This window comes from Mastacembelus armatus, chromosome 10, assembly GCF_900324485.2.
Source record: "Mastacembelus armatus chromosome 10, fMasArm1.2, whole genome shotgun sequence".
Taxonomy (NCBI): domain Eukaryota; kingdom Metazoa; phylum Chordata; class Actinopteri; order Synbranchiformes; family Mastacembelidae; genus Mastacembelus; species Mastacembelus armatus.
The window spans coordinates 18,002,846-18,026,729 of NC_046642.1; the positions used below are offsets into that span (position 1 = coordinate 18,002,846).

Genomic DNA, 23,884 nt, shown 5'->3' on the forward strand with positions numbered 1-23,884 from the left:
TGCAAAATGCATCTGGACCGAGGCTCAAAAGTCTCAGTAAATTTGGCCCAGAGGGTGGAGATTTCAACCCGTTCACCTTAAGAGAGAAAGAGGGAGCAATCCTGAACAGTAAACTAGTTAGAGGGAACATAATGTGGCTTTCTGTGTTTTTAAAGCTCTCTCCTTTTTTTCTGTTGTTACTATAAATAGAGGATGCAGAACATCAAAGAGAAAAGAGGTTTCTCTCAGCAACAGGCCACAGTACAGTCATTATCCACTGGCTCTAAATACATTACCCCTCTTTTGGCTGAGCCCAATGTAGAGGATACCAGGGACTCTCCTTGTGTGTGTGTGTGTGTGTGTGTGTGTGTGCGTGTGTGTGTGTGTGTGTGTGTGTGTGTGTTTGTGCCTGCATGTGCTCGCTAATCGTCAAAGGAGACCATGCTGACTCTCTGTGTTGCAAGCTCACTGTCTCTCATGCACACACATATTTCACGTCAGGAGAGGAGAAAAAAAAAAGACTTCGCTAAAAGTGAGTTTATTCATGAGATTACAAAACAACACGCTATCTCTGACTGCACAAGGTCGCAAACCGGCAGATCCGTGCGCCAAACAAATCCAGATCGCTTACCATCTCCTGTTTAACGCAGAACTCCTCTTCCTCTGCTCCCCATGGTCTATTTTCTCTCTGAAATCTTTTTCTTTTGTTTATTTTTTCCTTTTTGCTTTTCAGTTTTTTTTTCTCTGTTCTTTTTTGTTCTTTTTCCAGAGCTACATTGTCATAGCAACCTCGGCAATTGCTGGTTGTTTTAGTGAAGCCCTGTGTTCAATAGGTATTTGTGTAGGCACCTGTAATTGTGCCAGTACGAAAGTGTGTCCATTTCACTCATGTGTTTGCGATGTACAGTGGTTTCTGCAGAACCACCGTCTCCCAAAACTTCCTGAAATTAGTCTAATCCTGAAATGCAAATACAGTTCATTGCAAGTAAAATGTTATGCATTCACCCTAAAATAATTGTGTGCTGGGGACATGATTTTAACCAGGCAGTAGATGAAACTATCAGACTGGAAATTTAGGGTGTCATGAATAGGTGTTAACATTTAATTTAAGCTTCGACGAGTGATATTTAAGTGCTAATTAATGAAGATATTTTGAAAGGTGAATTTAGTTTTTCATCGCTGCTATTTACTTTCCCAACCCTTACCTTGATCTTTTGGAGGACAGTTTGTTTGTCTTCGCTTAATCTGTTAGTAAACATTAATTAGAGCTTTAATCAAAGTGAGTTTTTAAACTTAAATTCAACTGTAATTAACCTTTTTACACAAGACGTCAGTGTGAAAATTATCTGGCGTGGAAAGATTGCAATCTTCTCCTAACTCATGTCCGTATCACATTATCTGTAGCTCACAATTTGTGCTCATGTCACTAAACTTTCTGCAAGTGATTCAGCAACATGGCAGATCGGAGGAAAAGCTCTTTCCAGCATCTCACCCTGCTGATTTTTGCACTGCAACACCTAACAGCTTTCTCCAGTTGAGATAACAAACACACAGATATTGGTCTAACAGATACAATATAAATCCAAGGTCTTTTCAAAGCTGCAAGCAGGTTTCTGTTGTTTTGTTAGTGTCTCCGCTAAGTGCCAAGTCCAAGTGCTATCTCCAGTCATCAAAGAGCTTGTCCATATGTCACTCTCAACCCTTCTCTCAAGTGAGAAAATGTGGAAGCAGCCTTGCTAGTATCACAAAATCTACTTCCAACTTTGTGAAACACTTGGATTTAATACAGCAAAATGTTTTTTTCGTCTGCTCTTAAGTGTATTAAAGGATTGCTCAACACAGTAAAGCTGCTGTCACTGCATTTAATAATTTGAATAATACATTTGGAAATAATTGGGTGGCATTTTTAAGCTCCAGCATGTGTCAAGAAATGACTTCATTTTTAATGGCTGTTGTTACTGCATTACTATATTTTATACCACCACGTTTATATTATTATTATTATCATTATTATTATTATTATTATCATTATTATTATTATTATTATCATTATTATCATTATTATTATTATTATTATTATTGTTGTTGTTGTTGTTGTTGTTGTGGTGGTGATGATTTATATTTTATGTTTTCAGCTCTGATGTTTAAAATGACTTTGTTTTTTTTTCCCTTCAGCTTATTGAACATAGTAGATACAGAGAGCTTATGTATTATTACTGGCTTTGAGACTTTCATTGTGAACACACACACACACACACACACACACACACACACACACAGTTATTTCCACTTTTGCATATCAGCCACTACAAACCAGGTTTAGAGGTAATTGAAGACTGAGAAGATGGGTGTCTGTCAATCTGCACCTGGGGTTGCGGATTCAGGTGTGTTGTGTATTTTTCACATGCAGATGCTTCTTTATGTGTGCATTAACAACTAAGTGTGTGGGATCATGCATCCATGCATGCAATTGCATTTATGTGGGAGGAGGGGGCTATTTATTTTAATTGTTTCAATGAGTGTCCAATGCATAGAATCCATAACAATACAATCAATCCACAGCAGCAATAACATGGATGTAATTTATATGGTAATGCAGCCTCCATGGTTGCCCCATGTTACGCAGTGGACATCTCAGACAATGGACAGCATGGGTATGCTGTAGCATCCTAATCTTATGTATTGCTGCACACAAGCACACACACTTGCACTTCCCAGCAACGGCGAGTCATGTTTCAATTAGCAGAGGCAGATAGGTGCTGGGCTGTATTTGTGTGTCTGGGTCAGAAGGGTGAACGTATTGCCCATTGCCCACTCGTGTCTGTCTTCTTCAACTCTGCTGTTCTCCAAAAAAAAAAAAAAAACAGCCTCTTGACTGAGGATATGAGTGAGGAATGACCTCTTGAGCCAACTATTAGAATTACTCAGATGATGGTTTTATTGGAATTTATGTCATAGGGTTTTTTTCACTGCAGCAACACATAGCGTCTTAGTAGGTCTGGTCATACACAGTCCTACAGGAGTTTTGAGGTTTCTGTCTATGTCTTTTATAGAAAAGCCATGATCTTGTCAGTGTTCTATATAATGTTTAGATGAAACTAACAACACTGTTATTCACGTCATCATCTCTTTGCCTTTCTTTTCAAAGATTTGTTCGTATTAGTATATAATTCGTCTCCATTATTCCTATACACAGCACATTATATGAAGGTCAGAAGATATTATTAAGAGACAACACTCATCAGAACCTATTAGTTATGAATGGCCTCATAGTCACTACCATCTTCAGTTGAGATGGGTTTAATACATGATTGAAAAGATGGAATCAGGTTTTTTGAGGCCTTCATCATTTCATTTCATTCCAACTACACGTCCATCTTTTTCCTTTTCAAAGAATTCAGTTTCAGAGCACTCTTTATGTGCACATCCTGTTGAACTGGCTGTAAGAAAAGGACTAGAGAAGTGGTTGATGAAAATCAGTTTTTAAAAAAAATTGTCTTGCATGTTTAAGGCCAGTGTTGGAATAAGCAAGTTAATAGAGAGTTTGATGATTTGCATTTCTATTCTCTTCTTTTTCTTTCTTCTCTTTTTGTTTACTAAACACAATGGTTTCAGAAATTGATCAGATTTTAAAAATACTAGCACACTGCATTATCTGTAATGCCACGAGTTGAAACTGAGAGTCAGTGAATAGTTAGCAAGCTAGAAAGATAATTAGATTAATCTAGATAATTAGCTAATGGATAAATTGTTGAAATAGCTACAAGCTACTTGATACGATTTCCAAAAGTTTTTAACTTATTTATTTTTATTTTTTATTAAAAGTCTAGTGGTCAGATTGCAGAATTAAATATTTTGAGCATCCGTATGATGGCCATCATGTTTACAACAAAACACAGTTCCCTGTCTAGAGCCAGTGTTTGGTTTGTCTGTTCTGAGCTGCTGTAGAAATATGGCAGTGCTACATGGCTGCCTCCATGAAAGGAGACCCGCTCCCAGATTTAAAAGTCTCATCCTAAGATTAAGAAAATGCAACAGCTGGTATTGTTCTGGGGATTACACACATGACAACATATTCATGAACAGTATATTCCATTTCTGCTAATAGACCACTCATTGAACCTAGTTTATGTCCCTTTAAATGTTCAATGTGTGTGGCTCATATGCCAGTTTGGGAAGAGGGCCCCCATAGTTGTGGAGCAATGGAATGATGCAGGCGAGATGAAAAAGAAGAACTGAGAGTGAGCTTTAGGCCAGAGAAGAACCCAGACACTCTGCAACACATCAAAGAAAGAGCCTGTGATACAATCATCTCTTTAGGCAGTGAAAGCCCAACTTTATTAATTAAAACACACGTCTATTGAATCATCCTCTCATCTCTCCCTCTCCCTTTGCACATTTTATCACTCATTTTCTGCGGTAGAACGGGTGAGAGGGGGAGGATTTCAGAGTTGGAAGCAGATGAACTCAGACCATTCCTGGATTGGCTGTGACATCCATTTGTTGCTCACACATACAGACAACAACAGGTGTGCATTTAGCCACAGCTGGGCTAAATGTGAAATATTAAAAAAGGAGTGAATAAGAGCAAAGAGGAGGCGAGGATTTTGAGAAAGGAGACGGGGGACAGGAAGAGGTGGAAGAGACAGACAGTACTGTATAGATAAATAGAGAAAGGGGTCCATTGTGTCAGCAGCTGTCATCACTAAATAGCCCTCAGATCACTGTCAGACATTATCACACACACACACACACACGCACACACACAGATATGTGCATACTTACACACGCAAACACACTGACTGACAGCTCCCCCTCAGTCCAACATCTGTGCTGACAGCAGCCATGGTAATGAGTCTCTGCATGTGCCAGCATGGGTGTGTCGCTTCTTTTTCCTCTCTCTTCCCCTCATACCACTCATTCAATCATTTCACGTCTCCGTTATCTTGTTGAACACCCCCCCCCCCTTCATTATTTTCTATAATTTTAATAGAAATGCGTGCTGACTGCCTTAGCAGCACGAGCCACATGAGTAGCAACTAACTGAGAACCACATAAAGTGTAAAGTTGTGTGGTAGATGAAAACTTCCCCCTCTGGAGTTGTCATCCAGGTGCACTGTTTTCAAATAGAGGTGTGGAGGAAGAGAGGGATAAAAGAAGGGAGAGATGAGGAGATGATGAATTGCTCTCGTTAGAGGGGTAATTTGTCTCTCCTTGTCTGACTGGGCTCCAGCTGTCGCTCCATCCCTCGCTCCACTCCACTCTCCTCAGCCTACCACTCCTCACCTCAGCCAGATGGGTGGACGGATGGACGGAGCAAGGCAGGAGGGAGGAGGAGGGGAGGAGGGACAGAAATAGAGACAAGGACGAGGAAAAAAGAAGAGGAGAAGAAAAGTAATTGAGCAGTCAACGAACAGAAATGTGTGTGTTGAATAATGCCATTGCACAGTAAAGAACAGCTTCATGGAGAAACAATAGATTAAACAAAACTTATATTGAGAAGATTCACTAGAGACAGTAACGCAGCAACAGCTCATACACTTTTATGACTCATATAAGCAAGTCAAAGCCTCTCACAACAAAGTAATAATGATCATGTTTCTTTTTACATTGTAATGAAATCATCCGGGGACTCCACTAATGCCTTTAATACAGTTCTACAGTCCTTGGACGCCTAGTCCCCCCCCCCCCCCCCATGATACACTTATTTTTCACACTAATCAACACTTGTGAGAGAACTGTAGATTCTACGAGTGAGAGACAGGCACAGGGAGAAGGATTGAGAGATGTATACAGATGGCCGGGGAGGCGGCTGAAGGATGGCAACAAGCAAATCGTCAAGAGAACCACGTGAGCTCATTGCCAAGTCTTTGTTCTAATAACACAAAGTAATTTCCACTGACCTTTCTAGAAATGTAGCGGGCAGAAATGACTGAGTTAAGGATGCCCCACAGCATAATTGCTAAGGAGATTAGAGTTCCCTTAATTGCTTTTGGCCAACTAGTGCAATTTTTCCTTTTTTGTAATTAAAGTGATTTAAAATATTAATAACTACACTCGCATACACATAACCTTATGTGCATGAGTTCGCACCCACATCATTGTGTACACATGCAATAAAAACTTGCAACAGTGATAAAACAATCTTAAAGGTATGCTGCCACACAGACACATACAGGCACACACACACAGTGACATTTCTCATTGCGGGTTGTCACGAACAGCCTTGTTAAAGGTGTTGTAAAATATGCAAATATCTAGATCCATTCCTGCCATCAGTTGAGGTGAGTGATCGATTCATTTAGATCAATGGATTTTTTTGCCTCTGTCTGTGGCTTATTCCCTCTTTACTGCTTCATTCCCTTTTCCTGTCTTCAATCTTCCACTGTTCGTTCACCTCTTATTGCCTCCTCTCCTCCTAATTACCTTTCTCTATCACTTTCTTCCCCTTTTTTTCATTTTTTATTGGCAATAAGTTTTGTCAGCTCATAGCTTCTGGATCGTCCTCTTTCCTCCATCCTCTGCTCCCTTCATTCATTTCCCTCACTCTCCATTCCCCTGGTTACCCCCGTGACCTCGTTGCTTCCCCCAGCTCTCCGTCCATCTCTTCCTGCCCCTCCCTGCCTCGCTTGTTTTTCATCCTGTTGGTCACAGTGTTTGCTTTGCCATTGTTTATCCATTTTTCTGTGTTTGCTCTGATGAGATTGACCGGACGCACACACACACACACACACGCACACACACACACACACACGCACACACACACAGAAGCACACACATACCTAAACAGCAGACAAGGCTGGCATCTCTCTGGGGTGTAGTTAACGTGGGGCTGTGGATCGATCCTAGCTCTGGTTTCCATGACGCAAAGCAGTAAGCTGCAGCAGTTTGGACAGCAGGACAGAGGCATGACTCTGCCTCTCTTTCTATCAAATATATATCTACAAAGCCACGGTGGTACCTGCACTACAATGTGTATTTTACATGATTAATGGGCTTCATTTTGAGACAGCAAACATGGCCAAGTTAGGCAACAACTATTTCCAACCACTTTGTCTTTTAAGTGATACCTCCATTAATCCTCCCTCACCCAGGTACCGTTTCCCTGATGCAAGCAACATCGCCATCACCAACACCTAAAAATGTCCTCTATCTATCATGGTCTTTTCCTGTTTGATTTCTATCAATACTCTGTGATGGCAGGGTGAAGATTGTCGAATTACAATCACACCACATTTGTATTTTGATTAACTATCAGTAAGAAGAGAAAAAAAACATGATGAGCAATCTGATTTTTTTCTGCAAGGTCTCACAGTTTTTCTTTCTTTCTCTTCTTCGGTTCATGCCTGCTTTTTGGTTCTGTGTGAAAAAGGAGAGAAGACCAATGAAAGAACCCGAAATGCTGAGCGTTGAAACATTTCCATTTTCAAGTTTTCAGTGGCAAAAGAAAGAGTGAAGTTTGTAAAACTAGGGGCAGGTTAGCCTATTTTTCTCCATCCCTTTACATTTCAGCTTTGGGAAATGAAGCACAAGAGGTGACTGAGAAATAATTTTTAAAAATATTTATAAAGCTGCTTAAAGACAAACATAGCTGGCGCCTGGGGCTATCATTTTGAATGTGGGATCAGTAGAAAATAAGTGATTATCAGTGTGTCAAAATGTCTTTCATTGACTCTCTAATTAGTAATTGTAATAACCCGAGTCCTTCAGTGGTTTGGCTGGACTCAGTGGCCTCATTCTTACCATATTGTTGATTGATTGAGCTGCAAATATGGCAGACATAATTATTCTATATTTTGAGCCGTCTCTAAATAGAATTTATTAGATTTGTCTTTGTCCTTGATTCCAAACCTTTGGAGAGTAGAGTGAATTCTCTCTATCCCTCTCTTGTCTCTCTGGTGTATGGGACAACCTGATTGTGTCCACATGTCCCATGGCTCCTACTATTTAAAGACTTGGCTGTTAACTTTTTTTGTCTTATCCATGTAGAGGACAATCGAACAATGGATGTAGGTCCTCCCAAAACTCGTATCGCAGTGTTTGATTTAAAGCAGGAAATAGAAAAAGAAATAAAATCTTCTTTGTCTTTGTCTGAAAATTGTAATTCATAAGCAATAAAATGCACCAGAGCCATAATGCATTAGAACAACTGATGTTAAAGAAATTTTGTTGTTACAGCATTTGTTTGGTCTGATGTGACCAGTAAGTTTTGGTGGCTTATTTAAATTTTAGATAGATATTTGAATGAGTGCGGTGACAGTGGTAGAGATTGTCAAGCATCTATTCTTAGTGCTGCAAATAGCTGAATCTTTTTTTGGTCAAGAACCAATGTAGGCTAAATATGTGCTGTTTGTGTGAATGTATCTTTACTGAGTTTCTCCAATATGCTCAAGTTTTTGTATTTGGGTACCCATGCTGCTTTGCGTTGGAGCTAGCAGTGGGCTGGTTCATGAAACAGGCTTACTTATGAGTTAACTGGATAACTCTGAGTACGACCTGTAGCAGGGTTGTTTTTTTCATCATTTCATATTGTCAATTCATGCAAAAAACCTACACATTTTCTCACGCACATGCAGCCATTTACGTACTTTTAGTTACTGTTTAGATTTTTTTTAACCTAAAATGTAAAATTTTTACTCACAGCACTGAAGTCTTACATCGTAAATCCTTTTTTGCAATTATTTTCCAGAAACAAGGTCTCATTTATTCTGAATGCTCAACAGAAGACGCTGTGCGCAGTGTTCAAAGGAGCCGTTTCCTTAAAAGAAAGCAGTTCCAGTTAAAACTGTCGGCAGTTCATTTCCATGCCTTTTCATTCACCTCAGAAAGTTATCTTTAAACCGAAACTAATCTGCATGACCACAGACACCAGAGGTCAATGAGAAAAACATGGGTTGGGTCAAATGAGCATTTAAGGCATTCTGGGTTTTACTCATCAAAGTTATCCAGATATCTCAGTTAGCCTGCTTTATGGAACAGGCCATGGTATCACTGTCAGTCATTGCCATCTGTTAAGTCTAACGCCCCCCTCCTCCCTCCTTCTCTACCCTCTTTCTCTCCCTCCATCCTCCAGGTCGCCCACTCCCTCCAACCTCTTCCTCCTCCCTGCTCCCTCCGTCCCTTCCGTCCTCCTCGTCCGCCCCCCACCACCCCTCCCCTGGCCCTTCTCCACCGATCAGGGAATGCCAGATGCCCCTGCTGGAGAAAAACTCCACCCACTCTCACCTGGAGCCCCACCCGGATGACTCATACTTGCTCCGGGCCCAACCCCCCTCCACGGGTAAGAGAACTCTCCATTCATCCACTCTTTCTGTTTGTGTGTTTGTTTTATACATCAGTGTCATCCATCACCTGGGTCACTGCATTACCTCATCATATGTCTATTTCCTGATCTGATTTAGTCTTTGCTCAGTAAAATGCCAAGCAATCCTCTGCTTTAATTCAGTGTCACATCTTGTTCTTTTGTCCATTTTGTTTCTGCTTTTTTGCATTCTTTCAAAGTCAGCATTTGTTTGCAGGACTGGGAATCAAACGAAAGGAATTGCAGCAATTACTGCTTGCATTATGAAAAGAATAAGAAAATTTAAAACATACAGTTAAATATTTAAGTTAGGCTTTGACTAAATGCATGGCAGGTTATAATATGTATAGTGTCAGTAGAGGAGAAATATTTTTTATTCTTTATTGTTGTTATTCATTAATAAGTTTACAAATCTCATGTAGATTTAACAATCAGAAATGACAGTATACTGTGATTATTGCATGTAAAGTAGGTGGCAAAAATTATTTTTCAAAGATGCATATTCAATAAAAAAAAACAAAAGAAGACACTTCCAGAACTTGACTTCTTTTGTGGCTACATAAAAAGCTAATTTTTGCAGACAACTGGTGATTTGTTAATGGATTACATTTTAAATGTAACCTCCCACCTTTATCGACTGTTATTACAAAACAATGATGCAAGTAAAAGCAACCCCTACACTGTGCAAAGTGCAGATTCGTTTCTAGTGAGTAGGTGTGTTTGTACTTATTTTCCATATGACATTAATAATCCACCAGAAAGTGAAAGGTAAGGGGGTGATGAATTTTAAGTGCCAGCAGGAGGATCAGTGTAGCAAAGGCAAACTAGTTAGTTTCCCTGGCTCTGAGCTTTCTCTTTCATCATTGGACATTCTCTTGTTAGCTGTTAGAGGCCCCATGTGCTTATATCAGCACCTCGCAACTATTTGTCTCCCCCATATGCACGCAAGCACACACATAAACACACGCTCATATTTGCAGTGATGAGTTTATTCATCAGCATACACATTTATTCTCAACAATTAGCTACCATGGCCCGGCTCACTCTGCCTCTCCGTCCCTCCCTGCCTCTCTCTTTCCCGCTCTTCCCTTGTTTCTCCATTCCTCTGTGCATCTGCACTTGTAATCAGCAGATATATTTAGCAGAGGCCTGATGGGAGGGAGCGGGGTGGGCAGAGAAGTCCTAATGTGATTTTTGGTGGAATACAATCTATTGTTAATGGCGTTAGGCTCTCCTTTGATCCAGTATAAATCTTCATTAGGAAAGGCCCGGGTCCCAGGTTCAAGAGCAACGTGATTAGGAGGCTTTTAAAATGACGTTACATCAGCCTTCTAATTGGTTTACTGTTTGCTGGGGCAACATCAATCATTAGCCCGGTAACCGCACAGCAAATAAATTCACTCTGCCACTGACACCCTAATGGCAGACACTGGCAAAGAGGTAGAGTGAGGCTCACAGGCAGACTCTCTCTTTCTCTCATTCTTGTTCGCATACACCCACACTTTTTTGTTCTGAGGCTTCTTTCAGTCTCTGCTGAGCATGTACACACAGAGACAGCGAGCGGGAGAGACAAAAAGAGAAATGAATGAGAAGCAGGGAAAAGAGGCGCAAAAAGGCAAATGGGAGCACAGAGAGAGAAAGGCAAACTTTGACTTTTGAAGTTGTTTAATGAGACATCTTGCATAAAAAAATCAAAAGGGGGGAAAAAAAGATATCCAAAGCCCACGAATAAAAATAGATGGAGAAAGCATCTGAATGGAAGATGGAGACCAAGAGACACAGGGTGTCAGAGACAAAAGGAAAAAGAGGGCTGATGAGTGTTTAGAGGGTGAAAGAGGGATATTTGGATAGAGGGAGAACAACATTGAGATGAAACTGCAAATTACCACATTTTCCAGCCAGGACTGCTGATCTAATGGGTGCAGAGAGAGTCCTTGGCTTTGGGTGTCCATTAAAACCGACCTAAATGAGTTTAGAGTGGCAGTCTGGCACTGCATAAACACACCCTGGCATGTAGGAACTCACAGCATTGGTTGCGTGGAAATAAAACACCTATAACCGGCGACGGTTTATGATTGTGCATGTCAGTTTGGATGTGTGTGTTTGTGTGGTCCTGTAGAGAGTGGACGCTGGGCAGGAAATGAGCCCTACCAAGCCAGGCAGAAACTGACCACAGCGAGATAATCCTCAGGAAGCTGCATGCTGTTTGTGTCTGTGTGTTTGAGTTTATGTGTTCCTGTAAAGTGGTCCACCATTACCTAAGCTAACAGGTGGACAGACATGACTTGTGTTCTTACTGAAGCATGACAGGTGAATGGGAACGGAACGTTGTTGCAGAGGATTGGCTGGGAATTGGCTCTGTTGGATGTTTATATGGGAATACAGTCTGGCTCGGAGCACCTGTCTGGGAACGCCGGGAGAGCTGAGACAGCCAAACGGAGCATAGCAGATCGCTCCTGGAAAGAGCTAGCGTTAGTGCTGTCTCTGGCCATTCATTATGCATAGGGAACGCTAATCTATTTTTAGCCCGGGCCCCTTCTAAAGTGGCTATAGCTATCTGCTGCCAGGGAAGCCACCTCAAGTCACTGCTGAAGCAATGAATGTTTAATGGCTTTGTTGAAACAAATCTACAGAAACAAAGGCACAACAATGCCTGCTCCACCAATGTTATGCTTCCTAATGGTGCTTATGTAAGGGTGACATTTGCGTAACAGTAGGATAATTTTGTGTGTACGTGTGTGTGTGCGTGTGTGTGTGCACATGTGGGTGAAATGCACACATGCATTTCTGCTCATGGAGACTGTTTGTTTTTGGCTGAATTTGATGACTCTTCTCTAGTGGATTATTGCCTCCTAATTAGACAGAGATGACTAGCCAAGGCAGAGGCAGTGAATGCATGTGTGTGTGTTTGTATTAGTGTGTATGCCTGCATGTGTAAATGTATACATTTAAAACTTTTTTGTGCCCATATGTGTTTGTGGGCATGCTCGTGTTTAATAAAGCCTATTTGTCAGCATATGTGTTGACTCTGTGTCACCTCGAGCTCTCCTTCCATTGTGCTCAGTCTCCGAGCTCAGAGAAGAATGACAAATGAGGAGCATGTGACATTCATAGAGGGAGGACATGTGAAGCACGTGGGAATAGCCTATACCACCTTAAAACATGAGAAGCATAGCAATTAGCTCAGAGAGAAAGCGCGTGAAAAAACAATTAAGGGTGGCTTGGCAGTTGGCGGTTTTTAAAAAAGAAGCAGTGGAGACACGGGCGTGAAATAAAGAGATGAAGAGACAGAGGGAGGGAGGGAGAAGGCCGGGGGGGGGGGGGAGCACTGCAATGATCCCTTTTTAACTGCTGAATGGGCATTTCTGTCTTGCACACACATACACACACACATATAGATGCACATCCTGCCCTGCGACTTTTCCCTGTTAACCACAGAAAATGTCAATAAACAGTTTGCCCATCCAGGGCTGCAAAACAAACTGCCTTGCTTGGTTCCTGCTGCCAGTTGGCCTCACACACACACACACACACACACACACACACACACACACACACACACACACACACACACACACACACACACACACACTGAGATTAATACGGTGTGGCGGGCCCCTGCCCCTCTCTCTGATGTGTGTGCGCAGTGTGCTTTACAGGGACGGCAGGTTAGCAGACAAGCTAATGCCTCTCTGCTGAATGAGGCTGCTTTGAATTGGCCGGCATAATGAACTTCCAGGGATTAGCCTGAGCCAAACCCACCAGCTTACAGCTATAGTCCCCCCTCTCCAGGCGCAGGGGACCAAGGACAGAATAAACTGGGTCAGGCTTCAGCAAGAGTCAGACGGGCTCTGAGCTTCTGTACAAAAAGCGTCTGTGAAAACAAAACAGAGAGCTGTTGAGAAAATCTTTCCATGATCGCTGTTTGCTCACACTGATGAGCGAAAGTGAGAGGAAAGGAAGGAAGGGGAAAGATAAAGTGGAATAAAATGTGATCTGCTTGGCTGCTCCTTAATTGCTCTATTTTCTCGCCACGTGTTTTGTCTTTTATCAGACTGGGTTCCTGGTAAAACGGTTGTTCCTATTAGCCTACCTGCGGGTTGCACTTTAGCAACCGGACAATTCATCAGACTAGGTCCTCTATCTTAATTTATTGAACCCATTTACCTGCAGCCTACTTGTTACTGTGTGCTGTCTCTGTTCCAGTGGTTAGTCAGATTTCTGTGTCTGTGACCAAAACAATCTGCAGTTTTCTTCTTTTCTCTGTTTATAAAAAAAAAAAAATACAGTGACCTTGTACCTGGACCTTGCTGCTCAAACAGACCCCACTTCTCTAAGTGTTTGTTTTCACTGGTGAGCTCTGAGAATTTTTTTTTTAATATAAATTTGAAGTATACGTAATAACGAGTTTCTCTGACATCTTTCTCTTGTCCCTCTTGTGCAGAATAAAAGACTTTTTTGCACACCTTCTTGTGTGACTTTGGGAAGAATGAAAGTGATTTACTTTTTTAAACCAGTTATTTTATACAGCTGTATGTTTCTACAATAACATGTGTAAAGATTAGTAATGACTCATTTTTGTACTTTATCCTGCAAATATTGATTGAAGAATAAAGAAACAATCATTTTCTATCAATTCAGGTCAGTTAACCTGACAGTAGATAGCAATTCTGGTGGTGTCAGGAGGTTATAAAGAGAGTAAATGCATAGAATTACAGGCAGTACTTTTCTCAGCATTTACATTTTCCTGACATCTGGTGACATGTAATAGCATTTGCTACTAGATGATAGATAATAGGATTTTCATCATTTTCTTTGAAAGGAAATGTTAAAATCTTTAGTACAAAACGTTGCAGACGTGAATCTCTGTGCAGTGCAGGTTATGACTCAGTCCCTGTGTAACAGTATAATGGCTGGATTGTTGAAAACTGTTTTGCCGGTGATGTCAGGTACATATGCACACAGTCAGACACAGCGACAAAACCTCAAGAGATTCGCACCTACTAAGGCCACAGCAGTTCATGGAAAACAGACGCTCAAAAATATGCATTCCAGTTTCATACAAAGTGTAACTTTGATTATCCATCTGAATTTAAATGAATATTGAATATTTATGGCAGGAACCTGAACAAAGGCAGAAGGCATGCAGTAGAGACATTGAAGTACTCCTTGAACATGAGAGTACCTATCTTTGTTTTTCTATTGGACTGTATATCTATGTCTGCATGTGTGTGCGCAAGTTTATTTTGTTCCCCAGCATTTGACACTGTGTTGTGCGTATTGTTGCTATGCTTAAGCTTGATTAAGGTATTTATGCAGATCAAGCATAGTGGGAGCTTTTTCACATTTAAAGGGACATTGCAGGTTGAAGTCAAGTCAATTTATAAAGTACTTTTAACACAAAGTGCTTCACATCAGGAAAGGAAACAAACAAAATGCAAATAAAATCTAGATGAAAGAGTCAAACAAGCCTCAAGAAGAAATGAGGCTGAATAGAAAGGAGAAGGAGGAGGGGAGTACTAGAAATAAAATTCTCTGCATAGTTAAACATCAATTTACACTGCATGTAAATTTACTCTGCAAGATTTTGATGCAAGAGTTTGGCTTTTCCTGCAGGTGCGTAATTGCATAAAGTGTATGTTTGCATATGTAAGTGTATGCATGAGTGTGTGCATGTAGGTCTGTTTCTCCCAGGAGCATCCTTGCATGTGCAAACAGATGTTTTGTGACTCCAAGGTCAGGCCCCTCCATCTTTTTCTCATCTCCTTCCCCTCGTCTCTTTTTTCACGTGCATCTGTTCTTCGGGGGCCATGTGGGTGACACCTGTGTTCCGGTGGCAGCGTGGAGGAATCAGGTCACCTTATAAACTGGTTGCCATTACAGCTGAAGTTGCCACGGAGCTTGCTGCCCTCTATCTGCTCTAAACAATCAGGATAGAGAAGAGCTAAGCGTGATCGAACAGCTTGACAAAGCAGTTGCTTTTGTTGTTCTCACCCCCCGTTGTATGTGCGTATATGTGCACTTACTCTGTCCTTTTGATCAGCATAAAGAAGCCAATGTGCAAACAAATCAATCATTATAACACATTCCACTCTTAGATGTGTAAAATAATGATGAAAGTGCAATATGTAGTAGTGATGAAAGGAAAAGCAAACTATGTTATAAAACTAAATGTAATATCAGTGACTTTATGTGAATTTAGACATCATTAGAATAAATCTGTGGACAGTTATGTCGTGATGTGAGTTTGTTTTTAATGTATTGTTTTTCACTTCTTTCTGTGTAGCGATGCACTGAGTACACACACCGATCTGCACAAAAAATATGCTAATGCACAAGAAGTGATACAACTGTGGCAACCTCTTCTCTATTGTATTGTATGTGGTTTATTGATTTTTCTGTATAAACCTACAGACTGACACACATGCTAAAACAGGCTCGAATCCCCCCACTGATTCACAGAGAGAGACAGAGAAAGAAAGGTGATGTGTGAATGGGTGCTCTTGTCTGAGTCATCCAGGTTTGTTTTTCAGCTATCTCACTCAACAGTCCATTAGTTCAGTGCTGGAAGGACTGGTATTGGATTCTAGCTGACGTGTCCCCCCCCCCCCCTTGTGAGAACAAGAAATGAGCATGCATGCTGTGCTGAGTACAGAATGTAGACTTACATTTATCTCCTGGCTGCCCTGACCCTAACTATTACACTAACCTAACCCTAACTTTTCACTAACCATATCATAACCACTAACCATAAACCAAGCCATCACCAAAAAATTCATTGATTTACATTTGGTTCCCATAACATTGAGACCACTCAGTGTTAGTGTGTAAGTAAGTTTGGGTTCCCACATTATCAATAATACTAGGTGCACAAACACACACAGACACACACACACACTTGCTCTTAGTTATGAAAAACAAAAAGAGGAATATAAATAGCAGATCTGGCTGAAAATAAGATGGACAAAATGAAGTCCATCTTTCATATTAGCTATCCTTTAAAATCATTTATTGAATGTTTGGAAAATATGACACCTTCATTGTACAAACTGATTCCCCACACATAATGCTATGTTAATAATGTTTTTTTGGTAGCAAGAAGCATTACTCCTTTGGTATACCAATAAATGTCCGATATCAAATAGCATTCCTGGATTTGTAGCATTTTGGGATCCTTAATTCGCTTCATCTGGATCTCTCTTTAATTTCCTTTAGAGAGTAAATCTGTAAATCTTAAATTGTTCTCTCTACTTGTCTTTCTTCCAGGGGCTGCTAACCATCACAGTCAGTCCACGCTACGACCTCCGCTGCCTCCTCCACACAATCACCACACCGTATCCCACCAGTCTGCCAACAGCCTGAACAGAAACACCCTGAGAGGGGGACGCAACCCCATTCATGCCCCAGCTCCAGGCACCGGGGATGGGCCGACCACCCCGGAGTCAGTCCAACTACAAGACAGCTGGGTCCTCAATAGTAACGTCCCACTGGAGACCAGGTCAGCGGGAATACATTTCCTTAGCATTTCTTTGTATTGACTGGTCTAGCCTGATGCTGATATCTGGAGCCACTTACAGTAAGCACAGCAGTGGAATTGTCCTCAAATAATCAATAGTAAGGAAGGAAAGGTCAGAGCCATGCTGCTTCAACATCATTCCCATGAGCACAGAGTGATGGTGTCACACAGAACTACAAGGGAAGAAAAAAAGGGCCGAGAAGTAATGCTGAGACAGAACTGTTCACACACTCAGGCTGGAATTATATTTGTTACAAAAACATACAATACACAAACAAGAAGAAAAGCTTTTTTTTTTTTGGTTAGGAACACATTATTGTTGCTGATCTAAAAATTAGGATTTAGTACCTGGGTCAGTCAGAAAATGACTGCATGTCCTGCTAAGCTCGCTGACTTGCTAACCACAATTTGCAAGCCTAGGTAGTTTTGTAACTGTAAGGACAATGAGTTAACCGTTCCCCAGGGAAGAAGAATAAAAGTGTATTCAAGAGATGTTTTTGTACCACTGACTCCTGTCTCAGGACTGACAGCAAACAATGCCACATCTGTGGAGCAGTTTAATCTCTGATACAAACTGCTCTAAAATTGGATGGATTTGGATTAACCGCAGTGCAGGGCCATCAAAATTAAAACACATGGCACAACTCTATTCCAGTACACAAAGTGTTGTTCACCAGACGTGAATAAAAAGGCAGACAGGCAAAAAAAAAGTGAATTAAGCATGAATAAAGTATGATGCATTGGCAATGACTGCAGAGGACTGTCCAACAGCATAGATTCAGATATAAATTTGACCTTAGTTAAACTTAAAGCTCCACACAGAATACCTTGTCTACTTATCATATTTTTCACTTAACGCTAGTATATTTTTACACATATTTGTTTATCTAATAGACAAAACTTAGACTATTAGTTTGCTGCTCCTACATCATACATACATCATACACCCTTCAAACCACAAAGACAATTACTCTTATTTATTGATTAATTTTTCAAATGCAGTCTCGCCCTCATCTCCAAGTGCAACACATACAAAAAGTTGCCACGTGTCAAAGCTGTTATACATGTATCTTGGCGTGAGGGAGCAGAAAATACACACCATTTACCACCTTACACATGTGCTTTTGTCAGTATACAAAGAACATTTACCAGGCAAAGAGGGCATTCATGCAGGGTATTACTATTCATGAGACATGCAGTGAGAGGGACAGTGCTTACATGCTCGCTAGCTTTCGCAGACTCACCCTGTGAGCAATAACTCTGCAAGCTGTACTTGTGTTTCTCCTGCTGAGTACTGGGGCTTCCAGCTCTGATGGTCTCAGATAAGCTCCCCAGTGTGCCAGTCCTGTGCAGTATTTATGAGACCTGACCATGTTTAATTCAGTCGCACTGATCTCAGGTTAGGTTCAACCGGTGCTGCATCACACAGGTATGCATTATTGGTAAGAGGAAGCATGATGCTGAACAAGAATATCCACAGCTTTAAACACAAACTATTTTGAGTCACAATTGTTTTAGACCTCTGTTGCCATGGTGATGCATATACCATGACATATTGAGGAGAGAGGAGATTTTTGTGATTTCTGCAGTTGCAAATGATGCGGTGATGTTTTATGATACAAAAAATAAAGGGGAAAAGAGGATTTCTCTTTCCTCAGAGGTTATCTGCTGTGGTTGCCATCTTCACATATTTAAATGAAACAACACACACTGTTGTGTACTCTGCAATGCCAGTGTTTGGTGATGTTTAGGTTGGGGTTGGGCATGGCTCAGAGCCTGCCGCAGTGAATGGACCCCAGAGCAGCACACATAGTTTTCCAGCTCCACCCTCAAGCTCAGCTTGAGCCCTCCTCTCTGCTCCTGGTGATGGCAGAGGCTGGGTAGGCTGGCTGGTACTGCTGGAGCTTGTGACTGGGTTTGAGCCAGGCGGGCAGAGCCAGAGAGTCACACCATCCCTGCGCTGGCAGAGCCCATCCTCCATCTCATTATAGCCCACAGCTAGGTGATGATGATGATGAGCGCATGTGTGCATGCAATAGGGGGAGCGTGTGATTGTGTGCATGTTTGCATTCGACAATATGTGTTTTCCTTGACTGTAACTGTTCCCCACTGTAATCATATGTAAATCTTGGCATTTGTTGTCCACTCCATATAATAAATGTGTGTGCAGGAGTGTGTGTGTTTTGGCTTAACCCAATAGTGTGACAGAGCTGAGAGGATGAAGACTGATCACCTCAGAACACCCCAGGGCTTAGATGACTGGCAGAGAAAAAGAGAGATAGAAACAGACAGGGGTGGGGTGGAGGGTGGTGTTAGGGGCACTGATATAGCATAGAGAAATATAAGTCGGGAGAGCAAGAGATGGGGGAAATGGAAAGAAATGGTTTACAGTAGAGGAGGGAGAGATAAAGAGGGAGAGAGAGGAAGAGAAATGGAGCAAGGTGGTGATTGAGGGAGATTGTTTTGGGGAGTGTGTGTGTGAGAGAAGATAGAAAGGCAGAGAGGGAGATTGGGGCCCGTAGAACATGGATACATTTACCAGTGTGAGATAAATGACTGTAGATGGCTAGTGCCATTCCTTGTATCTGTATTTATGTGTGTGTGAATGCGAGCAAGAAACTGAGCGAAATAATGCATTTCTCTGCATGGGTGCAAGTGCTCATGTATGTACATGCATTATGGCATTTTGCTAGAAAGCAGCTGATTTCCAATTGGTCCCTGGGAGCCTTTTGGATAGTTGATGCCAGTTTCAATCTGTCTCTGTGATCTCAGGACATTCCCATACACCTCCTGCTCACTCTGCTGTGGGCCACAGCCTTAGGGAAGAAATAAGATCACTGAGAAGGATGCAGCATCTCAATTTATCTGAAAGGAGCAGTGCAGAGAGGGTGCAGTGGAGGGCGACTACCCTGCATAGTTTCCTCTCCAATGCATTACAATGGGGACACATTCAAAGTTTCTATATCTGTGGGAACTACAGAGTGTGAAGAAGAAGAAAAGCACAGAGAAAAGATTCACATGCAAGGTTTATTAATGATTTGACTTTCCCTTCACAGAGTATAGACTGTGAACATAAAATACATGAAAAAATTAACATAATTTTGTTATGTAGAACCATTACTGCACTTTTACTTGTATCAGTAATTCATTTTAAAATCTCCAAAAAAAGTTTATTCATGCATATCATTTATGGGGAGACTTCTATGAATGTTATAAATGCATGATTGAAAAAGTTGGACTTCAGTGAATAAAAAGTGTTCACTCTGGCCTAGGGGACACCCTTACACAACATGAAAAGAGACTCCCCTCCTCCCAGTGCCCAGAAACCGCCTGCAACAACAGATTTCATCTCTTAAAATTTTATCTTTACATGAACTTAAAATGCACTCTTGCAAACAATGGCAGAGAGAGAGGAAGATCCACAGACACACAGCACAATCAAGGAAAAATGTGTTCAACTGGGGATAATCAAGCTAAATTTAGCCAACGTTGCAACATGCTGCACTGATTAAATACTGCAAAGGAAAAGCACAATGTGATCAATCGATCAGTTACTTGGTGAGTTGAATCTGACAGATCCATCTCATCTATTTCATGATGGTTTAAATAGTCACCCTGCTCATTCAATACACGAGTTTCGCCAGGTGATGTAGCACTACTGTTTGTTTTCGCTGAATCTTAATAATCCAAATATTGTTAGTTAAAAAATTTAATTAATCTTCTTATATCAGTGAGGCATTTTTTATATCAGGTAAGTTGGAGTGATTTCACCCTAAAACAATGTGAGAAACAGTTTGCAGAACAGTTATACAGTAAATATCCTCATGATATGTAAAGATGGAACACAATATGCAAATGGTCAGTTCCTGTATATCAAAATCACAATAAATCAAAAATCCATGTAGTATCTTTTATTCAGTACTAGATTTGATGCCTTTTTTACAAACATCATCCAGCTTCCTAATTTGTACATGTTCTTCTTCAAAGCAACACTCAGAGAATGAATGCCCATTATGCTGCATCCATCTGCCCCTTATTGTTTCCTATTATTGTAGCAGAGAACAATTCTCATGATGCCATCCTTGAGCCTTTTGTTTCATTCTCAGATCTGACCGTTTTTCAGTCACCCCCCCGTACTGTCGACCTTCGTTAATTGTTCTCTACCTCTGATGATGATTCTCAGAGTGCTACCCTAAGCAACCACATGTTTGTGAGAGCTGAGAAAATGATGAGTGTGTGCGTGTGTGCCCGTGAAAGCGTGTGCCCATTCGCTCAAGGGGAATGCGAGCTTTGACTTCCTGCTAATTACCCAGCATGCTCTCTGTTTTGTGGTTAATTGTCCAGGTCCTCTTTTCTCTCAATGGAGAACAGGGTTGGAAAGGAGTGAAAACACCTCCTCCTTTACTCTCTGTCCTCTAATCTATAGCCTCCCACTTCATCCTTCATCCTTCTCTTATGTCACTTTTTGCTCTGAGTGGATGCAAATTAAATGTTTGGCAGCACATACAGGGCAACCTTGTGAAAGAAAACCCACATAAATTTTCATTGTTTCTGTGTGGGAGGTAGTCTGTGCAAATGTGTGTCAGTATGTGAGTTAGTGCCTCCTTGTACTTTGTGTGTGTGTGTGTGTGTGTGTGTGTGTGTGTGTGTGTTGCATATGTAAGACAGGATGCATGACAGTGAGGTAGCAGTGGTTAGACTTGAGGGACGGGGGGGCTGGTGCTGCTGGCAACTCAGAAGAAGTAGGATGAAGGGGGGGGGTCTCTGTCAGCTCTCTAATTATGTGTGACGTTTCTATGCTGGACTACTGTCAGAAAACCCACAATATTCACACGCAAATACACAGACACAAATACAAGCAAACACACACTAGAGCCTAATGATACAGAGTTGTGATTGCCGGCTGCCTGCTATGATAGAACCCTTCCATAGTCCTCCGCAACATAAATCAATGTCAATTACCTCCCCAGAGCACATTAGACACTTTCCATTCCTACTCATAATTAGTATGGCCCATAGACATATTCCCATCCCACTCCAAGCTCACAGTGGAGCTTCTGTACACACACAAAACAAAGCCAGGGAGGGAAATGATTTCAGGGCATGCGTTCAAATACATACCAGTACCTTAAATCACATATATTGTGTTGCATGGAATGCAAGTAACTCACCAGCTCACACACACAATAGAGGTATTGTAATTAATTACTTCTGTCATTGCCATAACAAAATGCATCAACAGCTGTGAAAATGAGTAGAAGCAAGAACGCACTGGCTGACCTTGGACTGTGGGGTTGTGTGTGCTTATACACCTGCTTGCCATGTGTATTTTTGCATTTGGGAGCATGTAGGTTGATGCATGCATATTAAAATTGATGGCTGTGACATAGAGAGGCTGGTATTTTTAGGCAATAACCTCATATTTCTTTGCATGCCATCTCCTTGCACTACTTCTGCCCCTATTTGTCTAGAGGATTCTCCCCACACCCAATCGCTTTCCCATATTTTCCTTGGAGTCACACAGCGTACTTGACAGCAAGGAGAAGAGAATAGGTGGAAGATGGAGAAAAAGAGGAGAATGCAGCAAGGTTTCTATCCACCAATCAGTCGCTTGAGATGATGAGAGAGAAAAAGAGAGAGACAGACAGAGAACAGACTGAATAATTGATAAAGAGTGGATCAGAGCTCCCAAATCTTTATGCTTGGAGCACATCACCTGCTTTCACCAAACTGTTTTAGACAAGCAGATGCATGTACAGACATACTGGTAAGAATAAAGACATCAAAAGGATTGGAGACCACACAGCAAAAGCCTTTATCACTTTACCAAATAGCAATCACCAGCTTCAGCTACAGCATTGGGTTATTACTGGTCCTATGAGCCTAGTCTGAATGAAAGAGACAGTGGGCACTGACACACATCTCTGCACACCAGCCTCTTTATATTACTGTACTTCTGAGGACTCTATCTGACATACTGCCAAAGGTGAGTCACACGTCTTGGACTCAAGACAAACAAGTCATAAATCCTGTGACTCAGGCCTCCATTTGACTCCAAAGAAACTTGACTGTAACACTAAAAGTAGCATCAATGACTCCAAAAGCCAGGATCAATGAATCCTGCTTAGCAAGGTAACAAAATATGTGTCCAGTTTTGTAAGCCTTAATCATTTTCTTTTAAAATACATTTGCAAAGGCTAAGGCTAAGGCTCTCTATATTTTTGATAGATACATAGCAACAAAGTTAGTCTGCTGTTGCATAATGATTTGTTTAGGATGGATCACTGACTTCATACATACAGTGGGTACGGAAAGTATTCAGACCCCTTTAAAATTTTCACTCTTTGTGTCATTGCAGCCATTTGCCAAAATCAAAAAAGTTCATTTTATTTCTCATTAATGTACACTCAGCACCCCATCTTGACAGAAAAAAACAGAAATTTTTGCAAATTTATTAAAAAAGAAAAACTGAAATATCACATGGTCATAAGTATTCAGACCCTGTACTCAGTATTGAGTAGAAGCACCCTTTTAAGCTAGTACAGCCATGAGTCTTCTTGGGAATGATGCAACAAGTTTTTCACACCTGGATTTGGGGATCCTCTGCCATTCTTCCTTGCAGATCCTCTCCAGTTCTGTCAGGTTGGATGATGAACGTTGGTGGACAGCCATTTTCAGGTCTCTCCAGAGATGCTCAATTGGGTTTAGGTCAGGGCTCTGGCTGGGCCAGTCAAGAACGGTCACAGAGTTGTTCCGAAGCCACTCCTTTGTTATTTTAGCTGTGTGCTTAGGGTCATTGTCCTGTTGAAAGGTGAACCTTCGGCCCAGTTGGAGGTCCTGAGCACTCTGGAAGAGGTTTTCTTCCAGGATATCTCTGTACTTGGCCACATTCATCTTTCCTTCAATTGCAACCAGTCGTCCTGTCCCTGCAGCTGAAAAACACCCCCACAACATGATGCTCCCACCACCATGTTTCACTGTAGGGATTGTATTGGGCAGGTGATGAGCAGTGCCTGGTTTTCTCCACACATACCGCTTAGAATTAACGCCAAAAAGTTCAATCTTGGTCTCATCAGACCAGAGAATCT

General features: G+C 41.4%; 1 protein-coding gene across 2 annotated transcripts in view; it reads left to right on the forward strand.

Annotated features, from left to right (window-relative positions):
• The window catches only part of tenm2a (teneurin transmembrane protein 2a), a 199,840-nt gene that overhangs the window by 128,458 nt on the left and 47,498 nt on the right, over nucleotides 1-23,884 (forward strand). The window contains exons 3-4 of one of the 2 annotated variants that reach the window (XM_026330623.2): nucleotides 9,053-9,259; nucleotides 16,547-16,778. In XM_026330623.2, the coding sequence (XP_026186408.2) occupies nucleotides 9,053-9,259; nucleotides 16,547-16,778 (439 nt within the window). Of the gene's footprint in view, nucleotides 1-9,052; nucleotides 9,260-16,546; nucleotides 16,779-23,884 lie in introns of those variants that run through there. The other variant, XM_026330622.2, reaches the window with a different exon arrangement.